This window comes from Pocillopora damicornis, chromosome 3 (genome assembly GCF_964200805.1).
Source record: "Pocillopora damicornis chromosome 3, jaPocDami1.2, whole genome shotgun sequence".
Taxonomy (NCBI): domain Eukaryota; kingdom Metazoa; phylum Cnidaria; class Anthozoa; order Scleractinia; family Pocilloporidae; genus Pocillopora; species Pocillopora damicornis.
In genome coordinates this window covers 9,799,260-9,813,929 of record NC_142672.1, presented here as the reverse complement: position 1 = coordinate 9,813,929, position 14,670 = coordinate 9,799,260, and the positions used below count along the sequence as shown (strand labels likewise).

Below are 14,670 nucleotides of genomic sequence, written 5' to 3'. Positions count from 1 at the left end.
TTAAAACTTCGCTCGCTTTTTTTTTATACTATGAACAAATTGCTCGAGAAAATTCAGATTTTAAATGAATGAAAGTTCCATCGTTCAGTTTAACTGTAACCAAATACTTCACGTTTCAACTTTCTGGGTACTTTTTGTGAACGATTAAAATTAATTGCAGACGGTTACTAGGCCGCTTGTCAACCAACGTAATGACAATATTGTTTATACAAATTCATTCTGAAACCAATATTTTTCTGTCAACCAAAGTGATTTGATAGAGATAAAAAAGAGGATTCATAAGTTATTTATCGGCTTGAGGTAGTGACCGACGTGTTTGCTTAAAAATACTGCCCAGCTGGAAAACGAGGTATATTTATGAAAAATGACAACGAAAGTTGGGATGTACTCGGCGACTCACGAAAGCGTTACCGTGGCCCGTGGGCAGAGATAGGAAAATACTGACCGGGTAAAGAACCAATCAGATTGCAAGATTCGTTACCGTGCCCTCTAAAAAAACAATAAAAATATATATTTAAACAATCCTCCACTGAACCACGGCGAATTCGATGACACTCATTGGATCCCACGAAACCTCAGAGTCCGCTCGGTAAAAGGGTTTCTATCTTACACAACGCTGGAAAAAAAATTCTGGACTTATTGTAATCGGCTGGAGAATAACTGCCACATGATTAAAAAAAGGTTACTTTGAAAAAAGGAAAACCAACATTGTCGAGTGGGGACCGGGACCGAGAAGAGCCTGTCTACGTGGCTGGTTTCATGTAGTCGGAAAGTCTCGGTCGATTCTGTCCAACGGTACGATTCTCTACAGGCTATTCTCGTTTTAAAGGACATCTGAAAATGAAAAAACCACTAAAATGAAAATAAACTTCTGCGTACATTAGAGATAGATGTTACTCGATGTGTAATATGCTTACAATAAAGAAAAAAATGGGACCCGCTGTGAAGAACGAGCCCTTCATTGTAGGATTTCAGCCCAGATGCCGTCTCTCCCACAGTGCAGTGCAGCCGAAGTACCATTGCCATCAGAAAATAACAAATAAAATAAATAAATAAATAAATAAATACGAAGGAGAAGAAGAAGAAGAAAAAAAAAAGCTTAGTTTGGCTTTCTTTCAAAGTTGCTCTAGGCCATTTGATATAGTAGGCTAGAAAATGCAATTTTAAAAAAGTCTAAAAATAGTGAAAAATGAATTACTCATTTTGCACTAGCCACAACATGAATTGAGTTGACTAGCAACTTTCAGTGCGTTTTTAATTTGGATCTTCCTCCCTTTTATTGTGATATAATTCTCCTTATAATAAATTTTTTATTTTTGTGGTCATGCTGATAAATAGTCTATCACGGAACCCTTCGAAAATGAAATGATAGATTCGTTATTTCCCAAGTAATGCGTTTTTGTTTTACTGCGGTTTTATTGTGTTGTGTTTTGTTTCAAAACTTAAAACTCGAATTCGTTTGAGAAGGTCTTTTGGTGATATTTTCCTGTGTCCTATTTAGCCTATAAAATGAGGGGGAAGAGCGCAGTAAATTGAAAGCGATTTAATCTCCATTAAAAGAAATTCAATTCTCGGCTGGTGCCTTTGCAGAGGTTGAGACAAGTTCATTACTCAAATCAAAGATGAAAAAAGAACACAATAACGCATTATTCTAGTACCCGCAAATTACTATCTGTCCTGTTTGTAATTAGCAAAAGTGGCATGCGGAGGTCGACTTTGTCTTTATTTATTATGGGAATTTCTAGTCGACGTGACTACAGGTCATCTAGGAACACGCTAAGATAAGGGTTCTCACAGATGGACTTTCTGTTTATTGGAATCATATATCAGCCCACTTAATACGGAATGCGAAGTGTAATCAATTCATTGTTTAGAAGCCCGATGTAATTCATTTGTTGTAAAGCATATTTTTTAGGCCTAAGGCGATTCAAGAATAAGCCTTTCTAGATCCTACACGTTCCTTGCTAATTATGACCCGTAATAGAAGCATGCTGGTTTATTTCTTATCTTAACTTCCGGTTCTTGTCCAGTGAAATGGTTATAATTACCGAGACCTTGTCGGCTGTGTTCCCGCTGATTACAAATACGCTTCGTTTGTACACTTAGTAAGTAGCTCAGGAAATCGAATATGCAGAAAAAGGTTTTATGTATTCACAGAAATAATTTTCAATTGTGTTTGTATTTTCTCGCCAATTAGAAAGTCTTGTGAGAGAGTTGAAAATAATTTACGGACTATTTACGACGTTGACCGCCCGCGAGGCCGTTTGGAGCGTGACGAGAAAGCGTTACGAAACCCAGTGTAACTATACATGTAGTTCGGAAGTTGGTAGAATGATGTGCTGTGACCTGATGAAAGCATGTGACACACACGGATGGTTTCAGTTTCAACCATCGTCTAAAACATGTTCTTTCGACTCCATAATTTTCTGAATTTGAGGATATGAAGACAAAATTAGCTCAGCTTTGGGGTTTGGTCTACTATTTCCTTCTTGCAGGCTTTGATTACGGGAGCCGTGGGATTATATTTGCTGAAGCGAACACCGACCGCAATCTCAAACATGGTGAAGAGATCTCGGACACGCACAGGGACCATCTCAAAAACGCATTGCGAAAAGTGGAAAAGGTACGTATGGCGAAAAACAATTCCTGCCAATCGAATGAGTCGGTTATTCTCGACATTGGATTCGAGAATGCTCGCTGGAAGAGCGAGGCATTGCTCGCGGTCGAAGTTGCAAATCTGTTGACATCTTTAAAGCGCGTGAAAACCGCGGATGGCTTCTCTATGGTGGAAAATGACACATTGCTTTACAACATAGTGCGATCAAATGTTCGATTTTCGCCGTCCGTGTTTGGTTCAGTGATTTGTTTCGAGAAGAACCAGTATCGGGACTACGAGAGGTTTTGTCCTTATGCATTCAGAGACAAGACTTATAATGGTTCAATCCATGTAAAAGATATAGCCGTCGATCATGATTATTTAACAAGTCCAGAGACAATATGGTGGTGGGAGCCACGCTCCAAAAATGTGAATCGAACGGTAATCCCAAACGCTGAAGAAATATATTCTATTCGTCTGAACCGAACGACGGCAGAAACGCCTCACACCAAAACTGTTCCTGTTGTTCGCTACGATATGGATGGTCACTGGACTCGACCTTACTTTGATTGCTTTGGAGGTCACATATGGATGACCACATTTTTGGCTCCATTTTTTAACGAATCAAACCAATTTCTGTGAGTATCTATATTTTACCACATTTCATTTTTGCGTGTCTGTTTGCTACTAGTAAAAATTAACAATTGATTTGGCGCAGACCTTTTCTTGTTTACAGTAGCGTACATCTATCATCCGCTATCAAGCGAATCTCGCTGTTGTACTGGCATTGCAGTTAATGACTCCCTCTTCGTCGATACAAACGACTTATGAATATGTGCTCATCTAGAAAATTGTTAATGTTGTGCGTGGAAACTTCCGATTGTTTCCAGTTCCAATTTAATTTAAAGTACTGATTTGTGTTATGACTTATAATTATGAAGTAAATTGTCCACGATACAGGTTAAATTTCAAGGCTACATCCATACAGTTTTTCTTCAGTGTCTCGATTTGCTTTAAAAAAAAAAAACAAAACAAAAAAAAAACACGAAGCTCAAAAAAACAAAACAAGACAGGAAGCTAAAAAACCCTTATGGTCGTAATATACGTGTGTCCAATTGGAAACCGGTAAACGAGAATCTATTTTCACGATATGCCTCTTTCAATGCGATCCCTAGATTGATTACATCGTAACTTCTCCTTACTTGCTTCCATGAAATTCAGTTAGTCAAGAGAAGAGAATTAATAACCTTATCTTTATGCATGAAACAACTTTTTAACAACGAATTTATGTGTGAAAGACGAGTTTAGGTCATTAACAATTAGGGCAAATAGCGCACTCTGATGGAGTAGATGAAAATGTAATAGTAAGTTCTGCTCACGAGCAGATTTTACCGATATCTTGACATTTGCTCTAGTCACGTAGCCAAGATGGATTATGCAGCAAATTGTCTAACATTATGTCATACAGAACTGTCTAGCATCTTTCCCCTGAGGTGGCCGTGGTCAAAGAAGGCCACGTTAATTGAAATCGACTTGGAAATAGGAAATCGAACGTTAATTAATTCGCCCGTAAACATGCAGATGAAAATCCTCTCCGAGCTTATGTCAGCTTAAGCATTGCGTTGATTGTTAATGATGCACGTAATTGACTCGATGTAGCTGATTTGAGGTTAGTGCTATCTTGTCAGTATTCGTGCTGTCACGAACAGAAACTGCAAAATTCATAGCCCGTCATTTTGATTTTTAGGGCTTTGATAGAAACCGGGTTAAAGCGTAAGATTTATTTTAGGATGCATGGAAACAGTGGCCTGATCCACGATCAACAGTCACGTAAGAAAAAATTCTTGTTGTTCTCTCAAGACAGTGTCTCGTCTTTAAATTTATTCCATTTCACTTTCCGTCAATTGAGACAAACGAATTTGTGATTAATACTAAAAGGCAGTGATTCGCAAATAGTCATATGACAGCAGCGTCAAAGTGAAGCAAGGTGTCCACTCCAATGATAACTTTTCTAATAAGAGAAAAACTATTGACTCACAATTTCGTTCGTCAATACTCTTACAGCAGAAAAAATAAAGCTGTATTTTGAATCTCTTTTAAGGTGACAATTTGGTATCCTGCTTTTGTTTAAGATGCTGAGTGACTGTTTGACGTGTCACAAGCTGACATATGAAATTTTGAAATTATGTTTTCATTTTCGTTTGTGTTTGGTAACTGAATTAATGCAACCGTGAAAATGCTGAAGGAACTCGATAAATTTTAAATGCTAATTGTAACGACACAAACAAAAATTATTTGCGCAGGAAACTACAGAACTGATCAACCAGCCCCGACTGATTAAAAAGTAGGGTTTTGACAACCAGATGAGGAAACAGAGGATGTAAATGCCTTTTTTCCACAAGTTTGATAGTTAATTATCATTCAGTCAACAGGGGTATTTGGGACAATTTGTTTATTTTGCTGAAGGACTTTTGTTTCCCTTGATTGCCATGGGTAACTGGTGACATCCTCGGATCGCCACTGACGCCGAGTAGTGACAATATCAACTCTTTTGTATTGTATTGAGTCAAAATTTACTTCGTTCTTCTTTACAGCTGGATTTACCGTAGGCCACGAGCGTGTGACACTGTCCACCTCTTGCATTAGGCATACCCATAGTTCACCGACTATCACCCCTGGAATTAAAAACAATTTTTCTTAGCATAATTGCTCCTGTGATTCTAAAGATGTGTGCGCTCCGATTGGTCGAGGATTGCCTCATATCTCGTTAGAATCACCGGTCCTCGCGCGAGGTGATTATAGCAGGAGCGCTAAAATTGAAAATGGCTGCCTTGTGTTTTGTCAGTGTCACCGAGGAAGTGATGAACGCTATTAGAAAAATTTAATTACGAGGAGCGCAAAGGATGCTATTAAGATTGGAGTAACACTTTTTAAAAGAAATATATGAAGTTTTTGCTGATTGAATTAAATGTACCAATCAAATACTAGTGAAGACCGGCTCTTCATCTCGATAGTGAGTAATCAAAACAGTGTAACAGAATAGTCTCAACATCAGACGAATATTTACGACAGAGTTCGAAAGCACCTTAGCAATTATAACTAAACAATTATTCGCCTCAGGCTCAGTGAATATTGTTGAATAATTCCCCCGACTTCGCCACGGGGATCATTTAACAATATTCACTGAGCCTGAGGCGAATAATTGTTAATTAATGGTTTTTCAATCGTTATTATTTCAGTGGTGTTGTAAGCATTGATGTTGAATTGAGCAGCATCGACATAAATCAGTGTGATGCGCCAGACACTTTGACTAAAGGAAACAGAGGGACGAATGGAACGAGAGACAGAACTGGAAAGCTGCTCGACTTCTTAGGCACGCATAAATGTAAACCTTCCACACAGGTAAGACACAACACTAGATTCAATTTCATATCTTTGGATTCTTTCTGAGTTAAATTTATACTCAAAAAGCAATCCACTTGGACTCAAACTTTCCCAGCGTGAATTGTACGGTGTAAGCGTATTTTTGGCGAACGATCGCGATTGGTGCCATCTCACTTTTCCCCAGTTAAGGCCGAAGGGTAGACGATAACTGATTGGACATGGAGAAGAGCAAGAAACAGTACGCTTTTCCTTCTCCGTCCGCTCTTTTATGCGTAACCTTGGTATTTATCCTTATAATGCAAACCCACCCTTCATAAGAGGACCCCTGCTCTTTAGGAGCGGCGTGATTTACAGTGCGTCAACAGAAATTGGCGCCATCTACAAAGAAAACCGATCACAGGGCCTCACGGAAACGATAGATGTAACCCTCTCGAATCGAGATCATGAAATGTCGAGTACAATATATTGGAATCTCACCTTGTTTGTTGAGTGGTGATGACGCGCAGGCAGCGTTGCTTAAATTTTCGGGGATATGTTAGGCAACAGTTTCTTTTCTTGCAGTGTGAACCGATCGCCAATCAAGGTTTCAAACGAGGCAGCTATCGCTGTATTTGCAGACGAGGCTATTACTTTCCTCACCCCAATTCCGACACCAAATACTTTAACGGCAGTGAGATTGAAGAGGAGTATGACAAGAAAGTTAATAAAGAGACGAATTTGTATGATGATGAGTTCAAATGTTTGCGGTGTAGCGAAGGATGCGATGAATGCTCGGACGACAGTCCCTGTATGTATAAAGTGAACCTGATCTCGCGAGTAGTTCTGATCAGTATAAACACTTTGGCTATCATACTGGCCATAGTCAGTGGACTGGTAGTATACATCTTCAGAGAAAGTGAGGTAATATTGCGTAGAAAGATGATGAATATTTATGATAGAATCCCCAGCCAGTTAAGTAGTCTGTCGTTCTATCAACTGCGCTACGAAAAGCTCATGGGTGACCTTCACTCATAGACACATTTGTTAGGGCGCTTGCTGCCTTGCCTGCCCCCCTCAAGGTTGATCTCCGAATGACAGTGTACAAACTGGCAAGTGACATCTTTGGAAGGGGTAAAAAGCCTACAGGTAAGCACAGGTGATGTTCCAAATAAAGTGTCCCAGCAATTATGTCTGAGAGTGTAAGGCATCCACACTGTTCGCATGTGCACTGTTGGGAATCGTAGGGAGGAAACCTCTCACAAGCCCGCTGTCTGGTCGACGGACTTATCCTATTGCTAAATTTATGCTAAAAAAACGTCCTGTTTGCTGTTAGAGCCAACAATGTCAAAAGCATTCTTAAAAATAATAATATAGAGTCATAGAGAGGGATGGTATTTTGCTGAGCGTGGTCAAAAGTCTGAACATGTGTAGCTTGCGAGCAGATCCTCATTATCGGCGCTCGGCCCGAGCTTTTTTTTGCCCGCGAGAAATTTTTAGGCGAAGCGGTGAGAGATCTCAAGAGTCTAGCACTAAAAATGAATGCCTGACTCCCGGCAAACCTCCACCTGACCCTTCTCAAATCTTCCCACGGGCGGAGAAACGCTCGTCCTGCAACGCTAACAAAATTGATAAATCATCAGAGACTTTTTTGTGCTATTTTTTAAAGGTATTTGAAGTATCCAGTCCAATATTTCTGCAGATTCTTCTTTTTGGTGCCATCTCGATGTATTCGTCGGTAAGATGACTTGGCGCGATTTATCAACACTGTACTTGTTTATGCAGTTGCTTCCTTCATTATTTTGTTGGATGATATGGTTTAAATGTTAGATTTCTCCCACGATCGCTTAGTATGTAACTCATGATCAAGCTGGCAGAAGAAATGCAAAATGATAAACTTGTAGAAATTGCCGTGATGCAACATTAGCGGTCATCAGCCGAGAGAATTAGCTCAGAGAATACCTTGGCGGTCAAAAGAGTAAAATACACTTCATGCTGTATTTCACCTATAAAAGCAGTTAGTTATGATAATTTCTCTTAACCCTTAACATCCTAACATCAGTATCCATATTCTCCAAACTCTTCTCTTTACATTTGCTTTGGTGCTGATAAGGAGAATTTGTTTAACAATCAAAGCCTCTTGGGTTGGCGATCATTTCCTTTATTCTCATTATCTTGATGAATGATTCAGCAGAATTACAGTAGGGAGAAATTAGGGTTTTAGGGGTTACATTATCACTGTCATTATTCTAGCAACAGATGTTATTAAAAACTACAGTACTTAATGGTGAACATTATTTCTTCAGTTAGGAGCTGCGTATGTGGACCCCTCCTCTTTGTCCTGTACCATAGAAGTGTGGCTTTACAAATGTGGTTTTTTTCTTGTTTATGGAATTCTTACTCTAAAGGCTTGGAGGTAGTAAGACTATTAGCTTCTTGTTGTCGTTGTTGTTGTTAGTGGTGGTGGTGTAACTCTTGTTGTAGTTGTTAATTCAGTTTGGTGATGATGGTTTTGTGGGCTGAGGTCTGAATCCTCTCAGCATTTCAGCTTTTTCTTTCGTTCACACTCGTGAAAAATGTTCAACACCTTTCTTTAATCAACAACTGAACTCAGCATTAACCCTAGCTCTTATTGCTTTTATTTTCCCAGAGTGTCGGTTTCATTTCGTGCTCGATCTCCCAGGCGAGTTGATGTGACAGACGGTATGATAGCTGGTCGTTTAGCTTTACTCTGCGCCGCCGCTGTAGTTTTTCTCATCGTTTGGACTTTATTTATGCCCCCACAAGTGAAGCACAGCACAGGCGATTTGAGATTTAAACAATGCGAGTACAGTGTTATGAATTACGTCAGCTTGTTTGGTGAGTATCAACTCTTGTTTACCGATGTGGTCATGGGAGGCCTGGAACAAGTGAAACTTTCTGGAAGGGAAGAGGCACTTCCACAGGAAATGTTTCCACTTGGATTTTTCAATCAGAAAACAGGAATGCTTTTTGAGATCCAGAAATTTCCCATTGAAACTTGCCCTGTTGCTTTCACTTCTTGTCGGGTAATTGATATGGTTGCACGTTGAATGGAATCTGAGATTCCTAAGGTCGCGCTCGAAGCCCAGAAATGTGAATTATGTTAGGAAATTGCAGCCAAAATACGTCTGCTATTTTTTACAACGTAATTTTTTCCAATTTCTCCCCTCACAGGTGAACTCATTTTACTGTTCGGTGCCATGTTTTTATGCTTCCGCGTTCGAAATGCACCATCAGCCTACAACGAAACTAGATTTACTTCTTGGGCTGTTTACAACGCCATATTTATCACGTGTTTTGATGGCGTGTTGAGGTAAGTTGTCGAGGGGATTGATGAAAAGAGTGAGCCCTTGCATCTTACCTCCATAGAGCACATAAAAAGGACTCTTTTTTGCTATCCAGTAGTTTTTTCTCGTGGTTAATCTCGTCTCTTTATCGTAGGATTCTCACTGCTGACAACACCAATCCTGACATTCTTTTTGCCACGGAATTTATGCTTATTCAGATGACTGCTTCCGTTGCAATTCTGTTCTTATTCGTTCCAAAGGCAAGTATAATTGTGATACATTGTACATTGTACCCTCGATTTTCGCTCTGCCGTTTCAGAGCGTTTTACGTGTGGAACAGGCAAGCATACGAAATGTCCGTAATATTCTTTGTTGTTTTTCGTAATTTTATGCAATCTCATTTTGCTCTTCATGTGTTACTTGTCCTGTGTTGATTTGTGTTGATCTGATTATTCTTTGTAATGCTTACTTTGGGGGAATAAACGTAACTTACCCCTCAGAAGTAATCTGACCCTTTTAAAGTCCTGCTCTGGCGGGATAAAAAGTGCCCTTATTTTAACAAGTCAAAGTTATTTATTATTATTATTACATATTTTTAACAGTTCTGGTTTTTACGGAAGATGCGCGGAAAAGAGGTCAACCGGCGACTAACCGCGGACCGTCAGCCGAGTGACTCGCCCCAGACTCCTAACGGCAGTTGTTCAACTGATATGGCAACATTAGAAAGGGAAAACAAAGACCTTAAGGTAATAATAGATGTATGATGTTATACCCATGTACCTTTTCATAAGGTGCGACTAGTGAGCCCAAAACAAGTCAGTTTGGGTGACAGGAATTACGTTAAAGTGAGATCGCTCGCCTACCTAGCAGCAGTGTTGTTCAATTCTTATCCAAAAAATAGCAATATAGTCAACTGCGTGGTTCAATAGCTCTTGTGGTCGAAACCGGTTTTTTACGGTTTATGCAAAAAACATGAAGAGTGAAGAGTTTCGAGCGTTAGCCTTTCGTCATTACTCTAACGAGGAGTAAACGCTCAAAACGTCAGGTTTGAAATTCTTACCGGTAGCCAATTTATGTTATCAACTCAGTTTATAATATCAAATTACCTTGTTATTGTAACTCACTGACGCAGCGCCACAGAGAAACAAAAATATTTTGTGCGATGGCGGGGACCTTAATATATGGGCGTTCTCTTAATTTTTTCTGCAGGATGAAGTGAGGAGGTTGTCTTCAAAAGTAGCTTTCATGCATTCCCGTCTTATGAAGGATAAGAATAAACACATCAAGAGTGGAACTAACAGTTTATGTCGAGCGCGCTCCTCCACCAACGACGATTTGGAGGACGGTACTCTCAAGAGAATTTCCAAGTTGCCAGGCACCAGGTTTCTAAATTCGCGTGTTTGAGAGTGGGAACTAGGCACACTTCCACTTGCGCTTTTCGATGACCGTTGCGTTTCAAATGAGGCGTATGCCCATAACGTCAGGTTGACTAAATATGAGTGCCTTTTTACGAACATTAACAATTGGAGTAACTAAAGTATGTTAAATAAACCCCAATTTACAAAATATTTCAGAAGTAGTAATGTGGAAGCTTAGTGGTGACAAAGAGAGATCTCATTTAGCTTTGAATGCGTAAATCCAAACGAGAAAAATATGTTTATTAATTGCTCGACGGACATTCCTCGCAATTACGTGCCGAACCACAGAAACTTAGAGGTGCTGCTTGCAGTATTTGTCTTTCAATTCCATTAAAACACTGGTTAAATATTTGAGGTGAAATTCAGAGCAAATGAGGTCGAAAAGTACTCGTTATACAACTGAACTTTTTATTAATGTGATGAGGAAGTATTTGAGGGTGTACTCGATTAAAGGTGTCAGATGAATGAAAACATAGGTTTTTAGCCGTTTTCACGCCAAATTTGAGAAATCCATTGAAATCTGTTTAAGGATATCAAAATAGGGAAAGATAAAACTATAGAATTTTCTAAAACCAAACTTATTTAATTACAGGTATCCTGTTGATTTACTATTTGGCTTTTAGAGCCTAAAAGCACGTCACCCAGCTATTGTAAAATTCGATATACGCAGACGATCGACTGCTGTGTTCAAAAAAGCTGCGTGATGATGCATTGAGTTGTTTTATACGACTTATTAACCTGCCTGGAAACTGATAGAGGCTACGAAGTAATGGTTCGGTAGAATGGAAAAAAAAATGGAAAAGACATTGATTAAATTTAAAAAGAAATAATATGGATGAGTAAGGAATGGTACGTTTAAAACAAATTAAAAATGACAGAATTGAAAAATATCAGATTCTTCGAAAGAGACAATTTACAAAGATGGTTCATATATTGACAACACAGAAATTAGATTACACCAAAAAAATATATTTATATGAAGCGCAAATTCTCTACTACCCTCAAACGTATCTATAGATTGGACTACAATTGATGGACTGATTCAGTCCATTCGTAGCTAAAGTTGAACTCGAGAGCTCTTTTGGTTGTTCGTCTTATCAAGGCTCTTAAGTATTTCCATTCAATAACGGTTTTCTTTGCCGACGTAAGAATTTAAGGGAGTCATTTAGCATCATATTAATTTTTTAACACCTTAACCCTTTAACTCCCATGAGTGACCACGACAGCAATTCTCCTTACAATGTCGATACAGTATCATGCACACAGGTGATGAGAATGAAGAAAATTATCAATTTTAGGGAATCATTAATTGATCTAGTATCAAATTCTCGGAACTTACATGTAAAGAATTGTATGACTAACAGAAAGGAGAATTACCAACCTCGGAGTTTAAGGGTTAAATGAAGAAGTGGAATTCAAATGATTCGCTTGAAGCCGAATTTTTCAATTCAAGGTTGCCTTTTTAACTAAATAATGGTTAAGATATTTTAAATAACAATGTAAATACACATGGAATGATCTACTTCATGTGAATTGATGTAAATATTAAATTATTAAAAAAAAAACATTGATCAGATTGTAAGAATTAAAAAATTGGATTCCTTTTTTATCCTCTCTCTTTTTGCGTTTATTATTTATTTATCTATTTCATACACTCTTTTGGGGCATAGCCTTCTAAGGAGACAGTTTCCCTCTTTTGACGACTTTTCATTTAATATTTTCTTTTGAAGAAGAAAAAGTCGTCGAGTAGCTCCGTCCATTTTGAAGACCTACTAGATGCTTCTGTGCCTTGATTTTGCGCCCTGCAGTCGCGGAGTAAGAAGCCGTATCTTTTCGGCGTGTTTCGGTACCATACGGTCACAACTACCTCCATGATTGTTCTTAAATGCGTTTGACCAGCCTTACCAGCATGAAATGATTCCCAATGCCTTTGATTGTAACGGCACAGTAGAATTCATAGAGTTTATGTGAATAGCTTTGAGCAGATTTTGTTTGTTTGCTAACCGAAAACCCGCACAGAAAGTGTAACTTGGCGACTATAATGCTTCCTTTTTTCTCTGATGAATTTTTTTTTGCTGTTTCATCATCGGGGCTAAAGTTAGAGGGTAACACATAGTCTCAAGGGAAAAAAATGGGGCATTTCTTTTGATGACAGGTTTGGGAAATTACATTAACTGCGCAAGCATTTCGTGTTTTAAGGGCGTGAGTCATGTTAGAAAAGTTTTCGTGATTGCTTGAGACGTGAGCGAATGCAATTTGCAAACCTTTCAAACTTCACGATTGACCATAGATTATGAAATGTGCAAGCAGTTTTAATGATTTGTTGTTCATCATAATCTAAAGGAAAATCTCTCTTCTTCTCTTCTTTGTGCATCTCTGGTACATATGAATAACTTCTCAATGGTTTGGGAAATTCTTGTAATTTTTCTCTTAATTCATAGGTAACCATTAATAGTGGAAATCAAACCAAGTTCTTTTGTAGATTCTTTTTTCAAAATATATATATATTTTATCAATCTTTAAGAGCTTTAATTTCGACAAAGTATCATATAGAAACCCCTTTATGACGTACTTATACATTCGTCAGTGACCAATCAGGAACCTGATCATCTGTTAGGGTCGTCAATGACCAATCAGGAACCTGATCATCTGTTAAGAATGTTATAAAGATTAGAAAATCTTTTTTTCCTTGCTCGTGGAAAATTGAAATGGCAGAAAAATGAAGTTCTCTTTTTCTTCTTTTTCTTCTTTTTCTTCCTTTCTCTTTTTTTTTTCTTTAGTGAGGAGAGGGGGGATTGTGCAATAGAAGAGGGTCTGAATGGGGTTTAGTGTTTAGTGTTATTTGTCCATATTTTTTAGTGTTTACTGTTAAATTGGCCATTTTTTTAATGTTTACTGTTCTTGAAAAAAATACTGTTTAGTGTTTGAAAGGAGACCCCAAAGGGTTTTCAAATTTTATCTGCTCTTTTAAATTCTGCAAGAAAATCAAGAAAATCACTCACGAACAGTGAGCCGAAGCTGAAATGCTCTTGTCCTTAGCCGATAATGCGCCTTACTAGACCCTCAGTACTGGATATACTTAAGGGGATACGTTTGGTAATCCACACAATAGTTCCTGAAAAGTATCGCTTCTGGAAATCAAACCAAAGTAGTGTTTGCAAAAGACCAATTGCACTTTAAATTGGGCCCCAAGGCAAAGTACTGGCGTTAGACTACGACTTCGACTCTCGATAGTCTCGTAGAACTGCTTTTACACCGACCAGTCGATGTAAATGTTCGGAGGGAAGTATTCAAGGATGCGCGGGACCTATGCTTTACCAATGGCGTAGTCTTCGTTGCAGAGAGAGGCTCATCAGCAATCCGTTTCATTGAATTGAAAGGCGAAGTACTTTTCAAACCCGGACGCCTAGAATCGCGAGCTGATTTGCTCTCGCAGCTTAGTCGTTTCAGATTGTCACTTGAGGGTACAGGTCCAGTTCTACAGAAGCGGTTGACGACACATCTGAGATCTTTAGCTGCACAAGTCGAGAACTGAATAAACAAATTGTCCATATTAACCCACCTTTAAATAAATCAACTTCCATCTGTGCGGCAAGTAAGGATATCCTCTTGTGTGCAGATGATGAGCAGAGAAGCATAATGCAGCTGGAGTTAAAGTAAAATGGAGTGGCTATCATCGGTAGTAGGCTGAGACAGATAAACTACTCCAATGACGTGACAAGTATTGAATCTCTTTATGTTCTGCGACAATCAGCATACTTGGCTGCAACTAGCGCAGCTGGAGGGTTATATGGTTGTAACCTCGATTCTGTCAATGTTGAGCGACTCTTGCGGAATTCTTCAGATTCTTGTAAGGAAATCAGGAGGCTGTATGGTTATGAGGGCAACATTGTTTTCACCGACAACAAAGATCAAAAGGTTAAGACCTTTAATCCCTTAAGTGCAACAGTCGAGACCTTGTTGGGTACTGGCCATGAAGGAACCGTTG

At 38.8% G+C, this 14,670-nt stretch overlaps 1 protein-coding gene across 1 annotated transcript; it reads left to right on the top strand.

Moving 5' to 3' along the window:
* Positions 1 to 1,792: 1,792 nt before the first annotated feature.
* On the top strand, positions 1,793 to 12,298 carry LOC113667543 (metabotropic glycine receptor). The gene is made up of 10 exons (XM_027183386.2): positions 1,793 to 3,234; positions 5,836 to 5,998; positions 6,542 to 6,880; positions 7,626 to 7,694; positions 8,263 to 8,372; positions 8,607 to 8,815; positions 9,152 to 9,290; positions 9,419 to 9,524; positions 9,867 to 10,010; positions 10,474 to 12,298. The coding sequence occupies exons 1-10, from the start codon at positions 2,441 to 2,443 to the stop codon at positions 10,666 to 10,668; spliced, it is 2,268 nt and encodes a 755-aa protein (XP_027039187.2). The 5' UTR covers positions 1,793 to 2,440; the 3' UTR covers positions 10,669 to 12,298.
* Positions 12,299 to 14,670: the final 2,372 nt, after the last annotated feature.

Bases quoted from the DNA above. Each gene is read 5' to 3' on its own strand.
- LOC113667543 (XM_027183386.2), top strand. From the start codon at position 2,441: ATGAAGACAAAATTAGCTCAGCTTTGGGGTTTGGTCTACTATTTCCTT. The intron at 7,695-8,262 runs GTAAGATGACTT...TTATTTCTTCAG, and splicing joins CCATCTCGATGTATTCGTCG to TTAGGAGCTGCGTATGTGGA. The intron at 10,011-10,473 runs GTAATAATAGAT...TTTTTTCTGCAG, and splicing joins GGGAAAACAAAGACCTTAAG to GATGAAGTGAGGAGGTTGTC.